Source organism: Eucalyptus grandis, chromosome 5 (assembly GCF_016545825.1).
Source record: "Eucalyptus grandis isolate ANBG69807.140 chromosome 5, ASM1654582v1, whole genome shotgun sequence".
Taxonomy (NCBI): Eukaryota; Viridiplantae; Streptophyta; class Magnoliopsida; order Myrtales; family Myrtaceae; genus Eucalyptus; species Eucalyptus grandis.
The window spans coordinates 20,390,220-20,408,744 of record NC_052616.1 but is presented as its reverse complement, the minus strand read 5'-3'; the positions used below and the strand labels follow the sequence as shown (position 1 = coordinate 20,408,744).

At 40.0% G+C, this 18,525-nt stretch overlaps 1 protein-coding gene across 1 annotated transcript; it reads right to left on the bottom strand.

Annotated features, from left to right (window-relative positions):
• Positions 1 to 16,517: 16,517 nt before the first annotated feature.
• LOC120286278 (ankyrin repeat-containing protein BDA1-like) lies at positions 16,518 to 17,150 on the bottom strand. The gene has a single exon (XM_039313431.1). It carries the CDS (start codon positions 17,148 to 17,150, stop codon positions 16,518 to 16,520), a length of 633 nt encoding a protein of 210 aa, XP_039169365.1.
• Between the last annotated feature and the right edge of the window lie 1,375 nt (positions 17,151 to 18,525).

Here is an 18,525-nt window from a genome sequence, read left to right as displayed (position 1 = left end):
TATAGGGCCTTCTACGGTTCTCTAGTGGATGGATTTTTAGTCGCAACTTGTCGCATAATTCTTTATATTTTTTTACGTAACTCCTATACAAAATTTCATGCCATAGAAACACAATGATTTTGTGATCAATGCGCGGGACTTACTTTTTTCGGCGGCTATCTAGATATTGGGCACCAGTCTGTAAGAACTCTTAGTGGCATATTCTATCAAAGGTTAGAAAGCAAAAGAGAGAAGGAATAGAAAATTTGCACCAAGCTCTCTTTACTTATGGGGGAACACCACTAAAAATGCCGTAAGAACTCATTTTATAGAACGTTTTCCGGAAATTTTTGTCAGTTTAAACCAACTCTTTGATTGCAGTATAGATGAGCATGACAATAACGTCTTGACGCAATTGGTCGAACTAATTGAACGCTCCATTAAGTAGCTTAAATGTTGTGTATCTTCTCTATCCCCTACATGTTCAAGGTAACTTTTCGATAACTTATCAATACCTTTATGAAGATACTATCATTTTTCTATAGTTCGCAAATTATCAATTTTTGTATTAGCTTACCGACTTTTATTTTTATAACCTATTACTGCGTTGAATTTACTAACTCTTACATGAAATTATCACCCTGAATTTGAGTTTATCAACTTTTTTCATATTAAAGTCATCAGTTAATTTTGGATTACAAAATCTTATTTGAATTATTTATCTTTTTTTTTTTTTTAATTTGCTGACTTTCCTATTAAGTTACAAACCCCTTTTTGCATTAGTTAGCTTTTAAAAGTTACCGGGCTAAATTAGCAAAATTCAACAATTTTTCCCACTAAATTACAGCGTATTATTGAGTTATCAAGTCATTTCCTGATGTTGGTTTGTTTTCTTTATTTGCCAATCTTTCTTGTCATTTACAAGCTTTTAATTGCATATTTGGCAAAGCTTTAAATTTACCAAAAATTTTCCAATTACTAACATTAATTAGAATGATTTACCAACTTTTCTCAAATTAAGTTACCGATTAATTTTGAGTGACCAGCTCTTGTTTGAGTTACTTAACAAGTTTATTTTTCTTCTAGTTATAAACTTTTCTTTTACTATATTAAATTTTGTTTTTCTTTTGTTAACTAGGCCTTGAATTTATCAACTCTTATATGTGATGACAACCGTTATTTTAAGCGATTTATTATATTTTCTCTTACATAAGTTATCAAATAGTTTTGCGTTACTGACTTCTCATTTGAGTTAGTTACCAAAGTTTATTTGTTTTTCTCCTTAATTTACCAACTTTTATGTTGTTGATAAAAAGTAGTCAGTACATTTAAGGTGTTGGCAAACGTAAGGCATTGGTAAGAAAAATAAACAAAAGTTGGCATATGAAAAGAGAAATTTGTTGAAAATTAATTGAAATAAAAGTTAGTAATGCCTAAGGATGATTGGTTTTAGGTTGGATAGGTTCCAAACCTGAAACCCGGCACCTAACATATTAGGATTGTTTCTAGTTTTTGGAATATTGAACTTACTTTGTAGACTTAAGAACTGAACTTATCCATTCGTTACCTAAGAACCGGCAATTCTTATTTTTTTGTTTCATTTTTTTTATTCCTCAAAAGTTCAAGCTTATCATGTTAGTTTATCAAAAAGAAAGAAGTAAAACATCCCAATTAGCAATTATAGCAAAATAGTAGAGCTACAAAACGGCCATGTTCTTGTCAAGTACTCTTAGATAGGGGTGAGCATGGTTCGGGTTGAGCCAGTCCACCCTCTAACCCTAGGACAAATCTACATAGTGCTGGTTTTCAATTTTTAGGACCAAGGACCGACCCTATTGAGCTTGGGACCGAGGATCGGACCGACCCAATGGGTTCGGTCCGGTTCCAGAGTCAACTCGGGACCAACCAATAATTTTTTGTTTCATTTTTTATACTCCTTAAAAAAGCGATTGAGAACCAAACTGATCTAATGGGTTCGGTTCGATTTCAAGGTCAACCTAAGACTAACTAATAATTTTTTATTTCATTTTTTGTATTCTTTGAAATGGCAACCAAGAACCGTATTGACTTAATGGGTTTGATGATGAACGAGATCAACTAAGAAAGGCAAGCGGTGAGGGTCAAGTGGGGTGAGCATCGAACATAATGAGCATCGAATGTTGAGTGGGGAGCAACAGGCCAAGCGAGCATTGAGCGGTGAGCATCGAGCGGTGAGTGGCACGAGTGACCCAAAGCGAGCAAGGTGAGTGTCAAGTGGCAAGCGAAGAAGTTGTTTCTTTCGATTTTGGCAAATTGAAGACTAAGAAGACAAATAAGACAAAAAAGAACAGATACTAGAGAAGGATATTATAAGGAGTTGTTTATACCTTTTTGGACGCCGTGAGGACTTCTTACAAAAATATTTTCCTCCTTTGTAAATTATGACTATTGACGCCGTAAAAGACATTAAAAATCTAAGTTATTAAAGAACAATATAAAATTAATTGAACTCCTCACTAAAGAGTTATTTAATGTTGTTGGTTTTCTCTATATAAAAATATTATAAATAACATATTAGATATATATATATATATATATATATATATATATTCAGGGTTGGTTCGGATTGGACCGACTAAGAACTCTCAGGACCAATGACCAACCCGCATAGTGCTGGTCTAGGAATTTTAGGACCAATGACCGACCCAGCCTCCTTGGGAACCGGACCAAGACTAGCAGGGTTGGGCCGGTCCAGAGTCGGTCCAGAGTTGACCCTAGGCCGATGCTCAACCCTACTCTCGGAGTATGGGATTTCCATACCAATGAGCTTACTATAGAGCTTTTGAGTTCACATGAGCCTTATTATCATCAACACAACTTCAGCTAATTTGTATTCCTTTATGAGTGAGTTCTCAACCAAGGTAGATACTATTAAAAAATTGGAATATTGATTGGGAGTCTAAACACACTTATTATTTAGATGGTAATGCAATCCGGGGCTCTCTCTGACTATTGGCAAATAATTATCAGCCCAGCATAAAAGATTGGGATTCATTAAAATTAGAGGCTAGAGGAGTTTTCCAACCTCCTTTTATTCTTTTGTGATTTGACATGTAAAACTTTAAAGACATCGTAGGTTATATCTCAATGCATACTCTTTGAAATTACAATAAGATTCTTATTTGTACTTATTGACACATACATTTTGCCCATTCATTTAGGATTTAATTGCATGAAATAATTATAGATTAATTTTTAATCCATAAATAGAAACAATTTTCGTTAAATTGCATAGCATATAGATGTTAGGTGCATTTGTATTTATATTTATGGAATTTATTAGAAAAATATTTTTAAACTAAAAAAATAAAAAAATAACTAATTAATTAAAAAAGCTGAGAGAGAGGGGCGTGAATTCCTGATCGGGGCCAAGCCGGCAGGGCAGCTGGCGGTGGCAGAAGCCATACGCACCTCCCGGTGGCCGTTAATAGGAGAGAGCTGAGAGAGAGAGAAAGAGGGGAGGGAGAGGAGAACAGAGAAAAGAAGCAGCCAGAGAAGAAACGGTCTTCCTTCGGACTCTTTCCGCCACTGTGCGGTCCTTGCGCTTGCACAACCGTGAGGCCCCCCTCGCGCACCGACGCTCCGCCAGCATCTGTAGTGATCTCCGTCGCCGCTCCCAGCAACATCTTGGCAAGTTCCAACAGTTTTCATCGCCTCAACTCATCTCACTCGGCCATCATTAGCGAGCTTCAGGTTTTTCGATGCTGGTCAGGATCTTGACGAGCCTCAGATCCATCGCCTCAGTAAGCAGACGACCACATTGAGAAAGATCGTGTGAAGGGCTGAAGGGGATCTTCCATCAACGCACAACGCCACTTTCACTAAGAAAAATCCGGTACCATCTCACACCACTTACGTCCTACCTCTATACGCCCACGTCCAACACAAGGGTACGGAGAAAACACAAAAGGAGGGAGAGGCCTTCACTCGGAAGGTGAACGTCCCCGTCAGACTTCAATTTTTCGCTGCCATTGCCTCAACGAGTTACTGTCCGAGATCTCCACCATCAAGGCGTCCCCGCAGCAGTGTTCACCGAGAGCCCGACTGCTTAGCACCATAGCCACCGCTCCAGTGAACCAGACGAGTTACTGCCTCCCCTGACGCCGGCTCAACACCACAGCCGCCGCAGCAACAAGCTGCCGCCAAGCTTACCCAGCAACCTTGCCTTGACTCGCCCCTGCTGCAACTCGTTTTTCGTCAATCACCCAGCGCGGACGCCGGATTTGCAAGCAACAACCCAGCAAGCATCCCGTTGTCGCGCGCCTCCAGTGACCGCCTCAACCACCGCGACGGTCGACGTTGCTCCCTGTTCGAGACCCTGACACTGGCCCCTTGCTGCCGCGCCCCGCGAGCCAGTCGCGGGTATTCCATCACCACCGTGGTCGCCACCGTGGTCGCCTTTCGTTGAGAGTTACCCGGCGTCCCACCTTGCCAGGCGTCACCTCGAGCGAGATACACAGAAAATATACAATTTCTTGTCTAAAACACGTGTCATGTTACTCAAACAACACGTATGTGTCGAAAACGTAAATATAGATCAATAAAATCCAAGCATTCGTATCTCATTTCAAAATCCTGAAATTTGAACCATTTTATATGAAGAAAGCTACTCAAGTAAATCCAACCACCTAGGACAAAAGTTCAACCTGTCAAAATAGGCACAACAATCTTTTCACTTGAGTAACCTACATAAGATGAATAAAATTCGACAGAAACAATCAACATGAAGTCGAAAATGGGCACACTGGGAAAGTGACCATGTTCAGCTTGCGCACCATACTTTGCTGCTTTGGTTCTCGCACCACGGGTTTCGTTTTTGAGCTAGCCGCACATCATTTCAAAGTAACTTATAACATATTACATTCGTTTCTTCTCTACTCATAAACTTTATCCCTAAAATCTACATTTGCTATACTCGAAATTACCCTGTTGTGTCGGCAGTATGTTGCTTGATAGCTGATTTTACATATGATGCTTATCTGTCATTGTTTGCCACTAGCTGAGGTACCGTCCTTGATTTCTTTTGCAAGCTGTATTACTAGTCTTTTTGTGTGTACTACGTCGCATGCACAGAGTCAAGGATTAGATTAAAGCTTTTATTATTACTACTACTATTATTATTATTATTATTATTATTATTATTATTATTATTATTATTATTATTATTTGAAATCAGATTATTTTTTCTATAGCTTCAATTTGCAAATAAATACATCAAGTACATTAAAAAAAAAGTAAGTCCTTTCATTACTCTCTTGTGTTTGTCCAGTGATTATTATAGTGAAAGGGGAAGAGTGGCTAATATTTTATTTAAGATGATTTTGCATATAAAAAAATGTATCTATCAATGCACTTGAGACTAAATAATATCATTCAAGTGACTGAAGTGATTAGATTGAAATAACTTTCTTGTTCTGGCCATAATTGATGTGGTTTTAGAGTGCACTTTTTGGTTTAAGGAAAAAAATGGAAATAACTTGTTCGCTTTCCAAATAAAATATAATGTATTTTTAAATTCAAATTATCAAAAAAAAAAGAAATAAATTATATGTGAATCTAAATTCCAATATTTACGTACTTTCTAAAATCTCAGATGAAATGGTTGCGATGCTATTTAATTTCAGATTTACTCTTCATCGAAGTTGCATATATGAGTTGAATGACAAGTCATTTAGCGAATGATCATATCTGATGTTCTTCTTCCAAGAACGTTTTGGATGTGGGCTGTCAGTTTTCCTTTTCATCAGCTCTTCACGAGTGCCTCCAACAACAATCCAAACGCTGAGCATGTTCATGTTGCAACTTGTATATGCGAACAATCAGCTCACAACCTAAACGTCAAAGAATGGAAATAGAAATAAAAGGGAATGATGGGTTTTCACCTAACTCTTCTTTGAGAATAATTACCGAATCAGGCATATATTTTGAAAGAAAAGTTCATTGTAAAAAAAATTATCTTATATACCCTTGATATAGCAAGTGAATAGTTTTTTTTTCTTTTTTCTTTTTTGAAAACTGGTGAAGAAAGTGGTTCGGTTTCCATGAAATATGAGTGGTCAAGAATGCTCTGTTATTGGCAAAAAAAAATGATGGTGCCATTAGCATAGCATATCCCTGTTTTAAATTATGATGATCTCACTTGCGTAGTTATACTCCATAACATTATTGGTAGCTCAAGCCACATAGATAACTGGTAAGTAGAATCCAAACTATATGCTCCTCGGAGGAAAGTTCGAACTCGTTTTCAACTTTCTTGTGATAAATACATTTATGAAGAATGCCGTAGAATTCCTCGTATCTGTAGGATCTTATAACCATGTTTAGGAAGCTGTCTAATCCGGAAGCAGATCCTCTCTTGCCTACCACAGGCCACATCATCCGTGACAGACTTTAACGGTTGAACCATGTCAATCTTTGTTTCGCTCTCTCTCTCTCCATCTCTCTCCCCATATTATTTCTCTCTAATTCTCCTCCAACCCAACGCTAGCTTATAAAACCGTTGAGATCCAGGCGAGGTCTCGACAGCAGCACCAGCTCTATATTTAAAATAGTTAATATGATTACATAAAATCTGATAGTGGTAGTGACACGGCAAAGGCAGGGACGAAAGCACGGAGAGATGGAGGAAGAGGCCAATAGCCAGCGAGCTAGATCTGACAGCACTGCAGAAAAGTGGGTGTGTGATTGGTAGCAACGAATTCGCGTCCGTCTTATTTAGTTAAAGATTCTGTAACTTTAAAAATGAAATGAATGCGCCCACTTGTATTTTCAAGGATTGGATGCTAGAAGAGAGGAGAAAATCCGCGATTGGGGTTCGCTTCAGGTTCGGCAGCTGAGGCCCTATTTGGTAATCATTCAAACAGTGCCAGATTCTATTATTTTGTTCCTGGGAGTAGTTTTGGAATAGAATTGTGTTTGGCAAAATTTTTATTCTCAAGAACAAGTTTCTATTTTTTTGTTCCTGGAAATAGATTTGGAACATAATAATAATAATAAAAAAAAGTTGATTCTTGTTCCCGAGAACAAATTTAAGAATCAAGCCCATATTTTTCTTTTTTTTTTTTTTTCTTTTCTTCTTCTTCATCTACCGCCACCGTCGCGACTGTCGTTCGCCGCTATCCACCGTTCGCTGCCCACCGCCGCTAGTTGCCACCAACTGGTTTGGCGAGCTTGCTAGAGGCAAGCCCAACCATCGGCGAGGCTCTCCCGGCCTCGCCAGTGGGTAGGCGGGCCTCGCCTAGCTGCTGGCAAGGCACGGTCGACGAGGGCCGGCCTTGCCGAGGGCCAATGATGCTCCGGTGAGGTCACCGGCTCTCGTCTGGCTAGACCGGTGACTGGCCACTTGAAGAAGAAGAATAGGAAAGATAAATGAAAAAAAGAAAAGAAAAAAGAAAAGAGAAAAATTATTTAAAAATTAAAAGAAAATGATTTGGAGTAAAAATTTTGAGCATAGTACCAAACACAATTTTATTCTAGAATAAATTTTTTTGGATAATTACTAAACGACTTAAAATGCTTAGAAATTATTTTCAGGAATAGAATCAAAATAAATAATTTTTGATCAGAAATTATTCCTAGGAATGTAATCGTTACCAAACGTGCCCGACTCATCTCTCAACCATCTACCCTAGGGAAACTACAAATGATTGGACTCTTTCACCTCCAAAAGGTCCTCATCGAATCGACAAAAATAAATGAAAAGCAAAAGGCCACTTGAAACTAGAACGTCTTTTAATGGATTGAGCCTTTTGAAAATATACTGGGGCAATACAGTCCCTCCAATGACGATGAAGCCTTGCATGTGCGTCCCACGACAAAACGTTCTGCAGACTCTTTTCATGGTCGCGGCCATCACTTTATATTTGACTAAATTGCCAGAAAAGTCCATTATTTTCTTCAAAAATGTTTTCCCGGGAAATATCATCGGAGTTCACCTCCTCTCTCTCCAATGGCAAGTCATCCAGAGAGCCCGATGAAATTGATCAAGGTGTTGCTCAACCACCACGGCCGTGACTCCCCAACAGAGGTCCACAACGTCCTCCTCGTGGTTGCCACCCTCATCGCAGCCGTCACCTTCCAGACTGGGGTCACTTCCCCGCAAAACACTCGGGGTGGCATCTGGTAGGACAGCTCCAGTGACCACCTCCCCCAGCAGGCCATTTACGCCTTCCAATAAGGACCTTTCTTGTTCTCCATCTACCTCATCATCTCTCTCACCTGGGCTTCCCGTTCTTCCTCGAGGTCATGGTGGCCACTGTGTCAATGGCTGCCACTCCCAACTCGCCGGAACAGTTGCAGGACAGCTCTTCACCAGCTTCGTGCCATTCTTGCTCAGGACGCTGGTCCAGATGGGCAAGTATTACGTGTGGGCTATGTCCGAGTGAACTTCATCAAGTAGGAGGTGCAGTTTACTCTCAATTAATTAATTAGTTTGGTTAGTTATAATCCAATATTCAGCCTCATCTTGCTCTGAGGATCAAGTACAGTGTGATGACTTTGTGGGAATAATTTAATTTTGTCAGAATTAATTTGTTCAATTTGGATCATATCTTCTTTAGGCAATTCTACTTTTTACATGCTTGTGCAAAATTTCTATTTCTAATTCTTTTTCTTTTATATTTTGAATTCACCAAAATAAATGACAAAATCATGATGATTTGTAAATATGACTTAGATGTTTCTTTATCTATTTTATATATCATTTTTGATCAACTTCAGGGCATAAACAATGAAAAGTCCGTGCATGGTGATCCTCGAGCCGCCGTCACCGATTAAATTCTCTCTCTCTCTCTCTCTCTCTCTCTCTCTCTCTCCGGGTAGTAAAGGACCCGCTACGGCAGATCGGGGGTCGCCAGCCTCGGGTAGATATAAGAAAGTTCGACGTTTAGGCTGCCGTTTCATGCTGGGACTGTGACAGCACAGGTTGAGCTCATGGCGTTGAACGAGCGAGCCCTAGGCCGGGTTCACCGCGGGACTTAAGGGAGGAGAGAGATAGTTCGACGATGTAGTGCGGCGATGTGGCAGAATTAGGCAGCGCACCGTCGGTCGTGATGGCAAGGTGGCTGGTGCACTGGCTATTGGAGAAGAGTGATGGAATGTGTTTTAGGCTTTTTTAGATGCGCAGGGAAAATTTGCTTAAAGGCAAGTGGTATTTTGATCCAATGGGGTAACTTAATCGGGTAAAGATAATCATTAAATTCTATCCTATCCTTAAAAGTCATTTAATGTAGGGACTATTCTATGGATAAATTATATTTTAATCGATGAATGAATTCACATTGCACTTTATTATGATTGATCATGAATAACACAAAAATTTAGATCATGTGGTATATTTTCAATTATTCGTAAGACCAATGAAGTATATGTGCAAAGCGTGCTCATGCCTTCCAGCTTCATAAATAAACTATCCTATGGATGGTAATGATGATTGAGCTCGTTTCTTTAGGAAAGCTCGAGCTTTTTTGAGCTAAATTGGCAAATTACAAAGAATGAGTGTCGTCGTGATGTTGAGAGAGTTGGCATTAATGATGAGTATTGTGACTCGACTACAAACATTGAGTTAAGATGAAGATTTGTGTGAGTATGTGTTTCAAGTTCGAGCGGCTGAAATAAAACTTGACTCGGAATTAATCAGGAAAATCTGGATTGTTGCCACTATCTTTAGGTGCGTGAAAAAAACTAGGAAATGAACTTCCAATTGTAGCCAGCAAAAATCCTCAAGAACTTCCCTTCAAGGTTCGGCCAACCTGATCTTTAGGGGCCCACACATTGTTTGAACATATATATTTGAAGTTGGTGAGGTTGATAGCTAAATATTGATTTAAGGTAAAAGAACGCTTCAAGTGCCATAACTTTGCACAAAAGGACACTTAAGTGCCATAATTTATGAAAGGTACATTTAAGTGCCACATTCGAAGAAAAACGGATCATTTGAGTGCCACTCCGGCCAAAATGCTAACGTGGCATTTTTCTGGCGAAGCGCGCTCAAAACGACACCATTTTGCATGCCGACGCGTGGCCAAATAATGCAAAAACGACATCGTTTTGGGTTGACGTAGTAAAAAAATAAAATAAAATAATTAAATAAAATTTAAAAATAAATTTAGTTAAAATATTTAAAAATAATAATTTTAAAATTATAAATAAAATAAAATAAAAAAATGGGGAGGCGGCTCGGCCCTCGGCCACCGCCCGCCGCCGCCGGGAAGGGCCGGCGGCGGTGGGGAAGGGTCGGCCGGGGTCGCCGGGCCCCGGCCGGGGGCCGGCGACCCGGCCGACCGACGGTGAGGGTCGCGACCCTCCCCAAATCTGTGGCGAGCCGAGGGCTCGCGGCCCTTGCCCGGCCGGGCCAAGGGCTCTCGCCTGTTAGGGCAACCCCGGCGGGTGGTGGCCCTTGGCCCGGCCGAGCGAGGGCCGCCGACCCTCGCCGAATGGGGCAAGGGCTCGCGAGCCCTCGCCGCCAATCGGCCGGGGTCGCCGGCCCCCGGCCGGGCCCGACGACCCTAACCGACCCTACCCCCACCGTCACCGGCCCTTCCTAGCGGCGGCGGTGGTAGGCGAGGGCGATCCCTGTTGCCTCCCCCTTTTCCTTTTTTATTCTAATTTTTTTAATTTTTTAATTTTTTAATATTTTAAGTAAATTTAATTTTTAAATTTTAAATTTTTAATATTTTAACTAGATTTGTTTTTAAATTTAATTTAATTAACTTTTATTATTTTTTTACCACGTCAACCCAAAATGACGCCGTTTTGCATTATTTGGCTACGTCGCATGCAAAACGGCGTTGTTTTGAGCTCATTTTGCCGGAAAAATGCCACGTCAGTATTTTGGCCAGATTGACATTCAAGTGATCCTTTTTACTCCGATTTTGGCACTTAAGTGTACCTTTCGTAAGTTATGGCACTTAAGTGTCTCTTTGTGCAAAGTTATGGCACTTTAGGGGTCTGCACGTCATTGATTTAAATATATTGATTTAGGTATACTTTATGGTTGCAAAATACTCAAGCATAAGAGTGATTGTAACTCTACAATATGTAATTTATTAGTAAGTTTTATACAACTAACTCTTCCATGAAACAAATATTGTCACTCAAAATGAATCACGTAAAACTCTCGTGCTCTTTATTATTTCTCATTGAATTCTTTAGTAATCTCATTTCTCATGTTTGACTTCAATAGTAAGATTCATTAGCTTTCGCCATTTTTCATGGTAAGATCGAACAAAAGGAGTATGTATTAAAAAAAGAAAAAAGAAAAAAAGACCTGCATTGAATTCGTGCGCATGGGTTTTTGGCTAATGGGTCTTCGTCTGGTCATTAAATGTTTTTTTAATCCATCAGAAATTAAGAAGTGAGAAAAATTTCAAAAAACTCTTGAAATGGAGCATTTTTCTCAAAGTACCTCTTGATTGGTGTCTGTCTCAAAGTTGCCCATGAAATTGACGACGTGGAATTTCAGCTCAATTAGATACTTAATAAAAACCATAATTTTTCCATCTCAGTTTTCTTTCGTTCTTTCTGTCTTCTTGTTTGTTTCCTGCAAACTCCATTAATAGAGGTGCTAGAGCTCAAATTGGATTCGCACAACCTCCGTGTGGAGTTGCGTGACCCCCGATCATGACCCAAAATTTGAAATTGCAGTTGGGTCTATAGAGTTTTGAGGATGGCTGAGTGAAGATGGTGGCCGTTAAAAATGCATTCTTGAAGCTTGAAAAGTTGGAACAAGAAATAAGGGTCTCGGACGAGCTCACAGGAGATTTTTTTGACAACTGCCAAACATTGCGGAGGGGTTGCTGGAGGTCGTGGTGCGGCGTCGAAGGTCTTAGTGGTGATGGGTGAGGCCCCGTGAAGCTGTGGTGGAGAGAGGCCATGTAAAGAAGATTATGAACATCAATGAGGAGAAGCGTGAGCTTGACAATCAATCTAGGTCCCAATGTGTGAAAAAGTTCAACTCAAAAGCCTAAAGTAATAGGTAGAGAAGACATGTATATAAAACAGCATAAAACTCATAGATGAATGTGGTGAGATACTTTCAATACCCTCTCTCTCTCTCTCTCTCTCTCTCTCTCTCTCTCTTGATCTGGCATGTGGGGCCATACATATGAAATAAGTTAAAGCATGACTTGACTCTAACGCCATTTTAAGAATATGCAGAAGAAATAATTGTGTTATATCTACATGTTCAATAAGGCTATAGAAGATGACTAAGTTAACAAGATATTACTTGCAAAAAAAAAAAAAAAAAGATAATACAATATTGATTTATGATCAATTAGAATCGATGAATGATATGACTAATCAAATGAGATATATGCATAGTCCTGAGAATTAAGGGAGATTTGTAAAATCAAGACAGATATACATAATTTCCTAGTTATTGCAAGTAGAACAAGGAACGAGGGATCACGATTCAAAAGGTCATCCATGCTGTAGTTCCTTCTCTTTCATCATTAAGAACTTGCATATGTGCATCCACCTTATTATTATAGGAACCGAGGGAACCTATTGGAGAGATGGAATAGATGTGGTTAAGTGAAGCTGAACTCACTTAGGTTGTCGATAAGCAAAATAGAAATATAATTTGACGTTGTGGCTTTTGACCTTTTATTGTTATGGCTCATCATCCTGTGTCATGTGAAACTAAGGTGTCAACTGGTGAGATTGAATAGGAGCTAAGATAGAAGGCAAATTAGAGAGTTTAAGATGAAAATCGTTGATACAGATTTGAGCTCTAGCAGCTCCACCTCCATTAAAGGAGGTTGCAAGGAACACAAAAGAGAAAGAAAATAAGGAAATACAAAAAAATATTTTTTCTATAAAAGAAATATTGAATTGAGCGAAAAAGAGACATGCATGCAGGAAATTGACATGCAAACCTTTAGTGGCAATATTGGATGAATACTTTAGGGAGCTAAGATTCAAGTACGGAGTAAGAGTTGATGATTTTTTTTCATGAGAGAGAGTTCGGGCCAAAATAAAGACTCCATTTAAGGTTTATGTATTTTAAAGGAATTGGACATTTTTTTTTTGGGTAGCATATACCCATGTTTCTCATTGGCGAACCTCATATATCATAGAGGCAATGTCTTTTCTCTTCAGTTAACTCTTTTTGGTGGAAATATAGTTAATGTGTAGGCCAATTGCCTCTGTGACATTTTCAAATGATTGCCCCCTGTGGCTGTCACTAATCTCACACTTTTCTTATCTAATTTTCATATGAAGGATAATTATTATGTTCTATCCATGACCCAAATCCCATCGAGATGCTAGCAATTACAAAATCTCTCTACACGAAATGTGTCGCAATTAAGCATCACAAGCCGTTCAAAGATTTGTTCACAATCAGAATTGAGCTTGTAATTTAGGGGAAGATAACCGGCCTCTTTATCTCTAAACCAAACACCTGAGTGCTAGATTGGGTTTGTTAACTTTGAAACTCCTCGCATGTGGAAATTGGATGAAAGTTAATTTTGTACTCCTAAAATTGTGGAATGGACGGCACTTATGAAAGCACCTTTCTCTATAGTTGATGGAGCTCATAACTAAGTACCATCTTTTTGTGAGCGGAAAAAAATGAGATAAGTTCATACGCAATCATGGCGTGAGACTCGTTTTATAATATATTATAGAGACAGATTGTCTATTTCCTTCGACGTTGAAAAGCTCGTGGATTTACTGGGTGTTCTTTTTTATAAGTTTATTAGTCTACCTATTTTAAAGCCCCAATTCACTTAAAAAGCATCAACTTTCAATTGGATCTCAATTCTGTTTCCAACTTTTTTAATTTTATAAAAAATCATCAATTTTCATGTTTTTACTGAAAATATGGCCCCAAGTTAACTCTCCATCCAACGTTGCTGTTAAAGTTTAATGTGCCAATTCTATATGCACTTCGCTCCGTCAATGCGTCATTGATGATTTGCAATTTCAGCTCAATTAGATATTTTTAATAGAAAAACCTTTGTTCTTTCTAGTTCCTTATGTTCTATTTCTTCTTCTTCCTTCTTTGCCACCTCCATTATGTTCTTTCTTCTATTTCCTTGCTTGATCTCCATTAATTCTTCCACCTGCTCTAACAGAAAATTCAATCTCAACCTCACAAAGATATTTTACATCATGGCCAATCCATCCAAAGTAGCAAAGACCAAATGAGTACTTAGAACATAACTCGCAAAGCCACATCTCCAAATCTTGACCGTTATTCATGAAGTTACAAACGTCATATAAACTCACAACACAATTTATTAGGGAGATATTATACAGTGGATCACTTGCAGACATCACACACTCAACTACAGAGAATCAGGGACATCAATCTAATACCTAACCTCATCGATAAACTCCAATTCTATACTGCTAAAGGCCGCATGTCTTAGCTCAACCTCAAGGAAAGAGAAATACCACCGTCATTGACAACCAGGACTTTGGTCCTAGCTACTATTGCGCAAACGGTCCAAGAATCGAAAGAGCTCTTTCGAGAAAAATTTTAAAATCATCACCAGCTTCTTCTGTATCAATAGAAGAAAAACTGCTATCATAAGAGGCAACACGTTTAGGGCCTTTTTGTCCCCATCACCCTTTGATGTGATCAACAAGGATAACGTGAAGCAAAAGTAAGTTAGAACCATTGCAATCATAGATAGTATAATTAGCCAGAAGACGTACTGTTCTTGGTTCTCTTCTTCTTGGACCATTTGGATATTTTTGTCTTGTCGGTTCTTTTTGTCTTGGATCATTTTGGTGAGCCAAATGATTATCTGGATCGACACCAAGAATCCAAATGTGTTGCCTCCTAGGAAAAGGATGTACACTAGGTTCGCACCATAAGTTATTTTCTCATGTGTTGGTGCAGGGGCAGGGGCAGTACTATCCTTGCGTCCCTTGGAATTATCGTTACGTTCCACAATGCTTGGAGGTTGAAGCACGGATTGGTAGGTCGCATTGGCGATGAGCCCTGCAACGACCAGTAGGACCTCAATCTTGCCCCACCTCTTTCCGTCATCTTCGTTCGAATTTTTAATTGTCAAACGTGATGATGGCTGAGGAGCATTTAAGACTGGTTCCCCATCTAATTGATGACCGTTACCTACCTCGATATCGTCATCGTCCCTCGAGACTGGTCTTGAAGCTCCGTGTTTGGCTCCCGCTCGTACGAGAATTTCTCTAATCTCTCTGTCTCGTGCTCCCCTTTGCGAGGGAGTTGAGACATCTAGCGGCGTCATGCCACTCTCGTTCGGGGTGTTCACCTCCACGACCTCATACTCCAGAGTATGCCCACGAAGCAGGAAGTCGACCACCTGCAACTCTTTCCCATCTTTGTTAATCCTCATTGATTTTTAGACATTAAGATAGTATAGATTTTTTTTTTTTTTTTTTTGCATAGACAAAACATCTTATATTCCCGTGATGATCAAATAAATTCCTTTGCATGGAAGATTTTCGCATATGGGAAAAGTAACATGGGAAAAGTACCAAAAAAGTTTTAAATCTATTGTATTGATACCAATTCAGTCCTAAGTTTTTTCATTTGACCAATTTAGTCTTAAACCTTTTAATATTGGTACCAATTCAGTCTATCTGGCCAATTTTGGCCGGCCAGTACTGACATGGACGCTGACCGATAGCCAAACGCTGATGTGGCAATTTTTTTAATATATATATATATTAATTTTTTTAATTTTTTTAATTTTTTTAATTTTTCTTTTCTTTTTCCTTTTATTTTCTCCCTTCTTCCTCCTTGGATTGTTCCGACCACTAGGCGAGGGCCGCAAAGCCCTCGCGTGCCCCTGATGAGAGTTGCCACCCTTCGCCTAGCCTCTCCTAAGGCCGTCGGCAAGGAGGCTTTGCTCGGATTTGGGCGAGGTTGGCCTTGCCGCGGGCAAAGGTGGCCTCTACTGGCAATGGCCATCTTCGCCTGCGGCAAGGCCTAGCAAGGTCTTCATTAGCCTCGTTGGTCGCAGGCGAGGGTTGCGACCCTCGCCGATGGCTAGCGAGGACTTAGCGGCCCTCACCCAGTGGCCGACGAGCTTTTGTCTTGGAAACTCTCACCTCCGCCCTAGCAAAGGCCGCCATGGCCTTGCCCAGTTCCAAGCGAAGCCTCCTCACCGGTGGCCTTGGGAGAGGTCGGGCGAAGGGCGGCAACCCTTGTCGATGGTAGGCGAGGGCTTCGTAGCCCTCACCCAGTGGCCAGCAAGCCTCATCGGAGGCTCGTCGGCTAACGCCAGAATAGTCCGAGGAAGAAGGGAGAAAAAAAAAATGAAGAAGAAAAGAAAAAGGAAAAAATTAAAAAAAAAATCAAAAAAATATTAAAAAATTGCTACATCAATGTCTGACCACTGATCGACGTCCACATTAGCGCCGAATGACCAAAATTGGCCAGATCGATTGAATTTGTACAAATATTAAAATGTTTATGACTAAATTGGTCCAATTAAAATGTTTATGACTAAATTGGTACGAATGTAATATGTTTAGGACTTTTTTATACTTTTCCCAAATTAACATCCTAATGCACAAAGAAAAGTGTGATAAAATAAGGGAACCGTGAGTCTTGCCTCGAAATTTTTGCTAGCGGTAGCAAGATGCAAGGTAGTGTTGCCTTCGTTGTCCTTCCAATTGATCAATTGCTCCTTCTTGTGCCGCTTCAGATGCTCCACCAACCTAACCAGCACTTTAAACCGATTGTTCTTCACAGCGAGGTGCAGCGCGGTCTCCTTCCGGGCGGTTTTCTTTTCAACAGACTCAGGTGAAGTGGATAGTAGTATCTCCATGACATCGACCTCCCCGTGGATGATGGCATAATGCAAAGGGATTCTTCTCTCCCGTCCCTCCGCGGAGCACAGGTGTGTACCCACTTTCAAGAGCTCCTCCGCGATCTCAACATCACCACGAGCTGCCGCGATGTGCAGCGGGCTGAAGCCACACGGGTCCACTTTTTCCGCAAGCTTCGGCATATGCTTCAGGAGCTCTCGGACGAAATCCAAATGGCCGCCCACACAAGCGACGTGCAGCGGTGTGTGGCCGGCTCCTTCGAGAACCATCTCCTCAAGGATTTGCTCGTTCCTGCCGATCAAGTCGTCCAGCTCATGGATATTGCCCTTTCGAGCTGCTTCTAACATCCTTTGCTCCATTTGGTCGCAACTAATAATGGCCTCTCTCTTTTTGGGACACCTCTGGACTTGGACATCTGTTAAATTATTGATCTATTATATAGAGTTTTCCGAGTATCAGAAGCTCAATGGTGAATGATGGAAAAAGCTTAGGACTGAATTGGTCCATTCACATTACCGCTTGTCACAAATCAACTTTTCAGTAAAATACCGACAATATCCAAGCACAGATCCAAACACGACAGATGTTCACCAAAAGATGACCGTGCCCGTGTCGCATGCCATTATTTGAGCCATGGACATGGGCATTTTTTGTGTGAAAGAAAACGCTTCCAGGCCCGTCCGCGCTACTGCCCGTCACCGTCTATATGACAGAAAATTCTGCAGAAGAAATTTCTCATTTTTTCTGTTCTTTGTTAGTGGAACGAGGAATATGCAGTACGGGGACTTTATTAATGAAGTGCCTTTCCTTGTCGTTCCGTGTTATCTTTTTTATTTTGTTTGGGGTCATGTGTTTTGTTTTATCTCACGAGGGCGGGAATGAAGTCAATGCCATGGTCTTCGTTGGCCAAAACTATTACGTCATTGTCAGGACTAAAATGACGTCACTTGCCCCCACGACATTATCACATGAATCGATCCATCTTGTCAGAAGCATCAGATTGAGGAGTCACTGCTTACGAATTATTGAACAGCTTTGGGACCACCCCCCCAATGTCATAATTTATTTGCTTTGCATATGTTTATTGTATTTGTATACAAGCCGATGTCTATGTCGTTTGGTTCAAAATGCAGTGTCGTTTTCATATGAGGGTCTTGTTTCGTTTTCAGAATTAATTTTTTGTCGGTCCCAGCCAAATTGAGATATTATCACATCGCTTTAGGGTCTTGTTCCTCTTATTATTATTATTTTCAGTTGTCCATTTAATTATTTTTTCCCTGGACTTTTCAATAGGAGCGTCAAAAGTTCTGTTCAGTTTGGTTTGGATGTCTATTAGTTGTGAACCGAATATTAACTAGAACTCCACCAATGAAATGGCATATATTGCCCTCGAGTTGAATTATTTTGTAGTTTGTACAAGGTAATTGTGGTAGGTTAATTGCTCAAGTGTCTTTTCACCCATCGAAAGAACATCATCTATAGATCTCATGAGAATAGAGTTCATGGTAGCCACTTAATCAATGATTTAGATTAGATCAATCCATATTATCTATAGTAGGAATGTGCATAGGTTAGGCTTTTGTTTAAATTGAAACTTAGCTCAAACATATTGGACCTATCACTATGGGCTTGATACGCTAGCCCAGACTGTTACAAATTTAGGCTTTGCATCCCTCGCCTAGAGGCTGTCAAGAAGGAAAATAAGAAAAGAAAAATAATAAAAAATAAGAAATT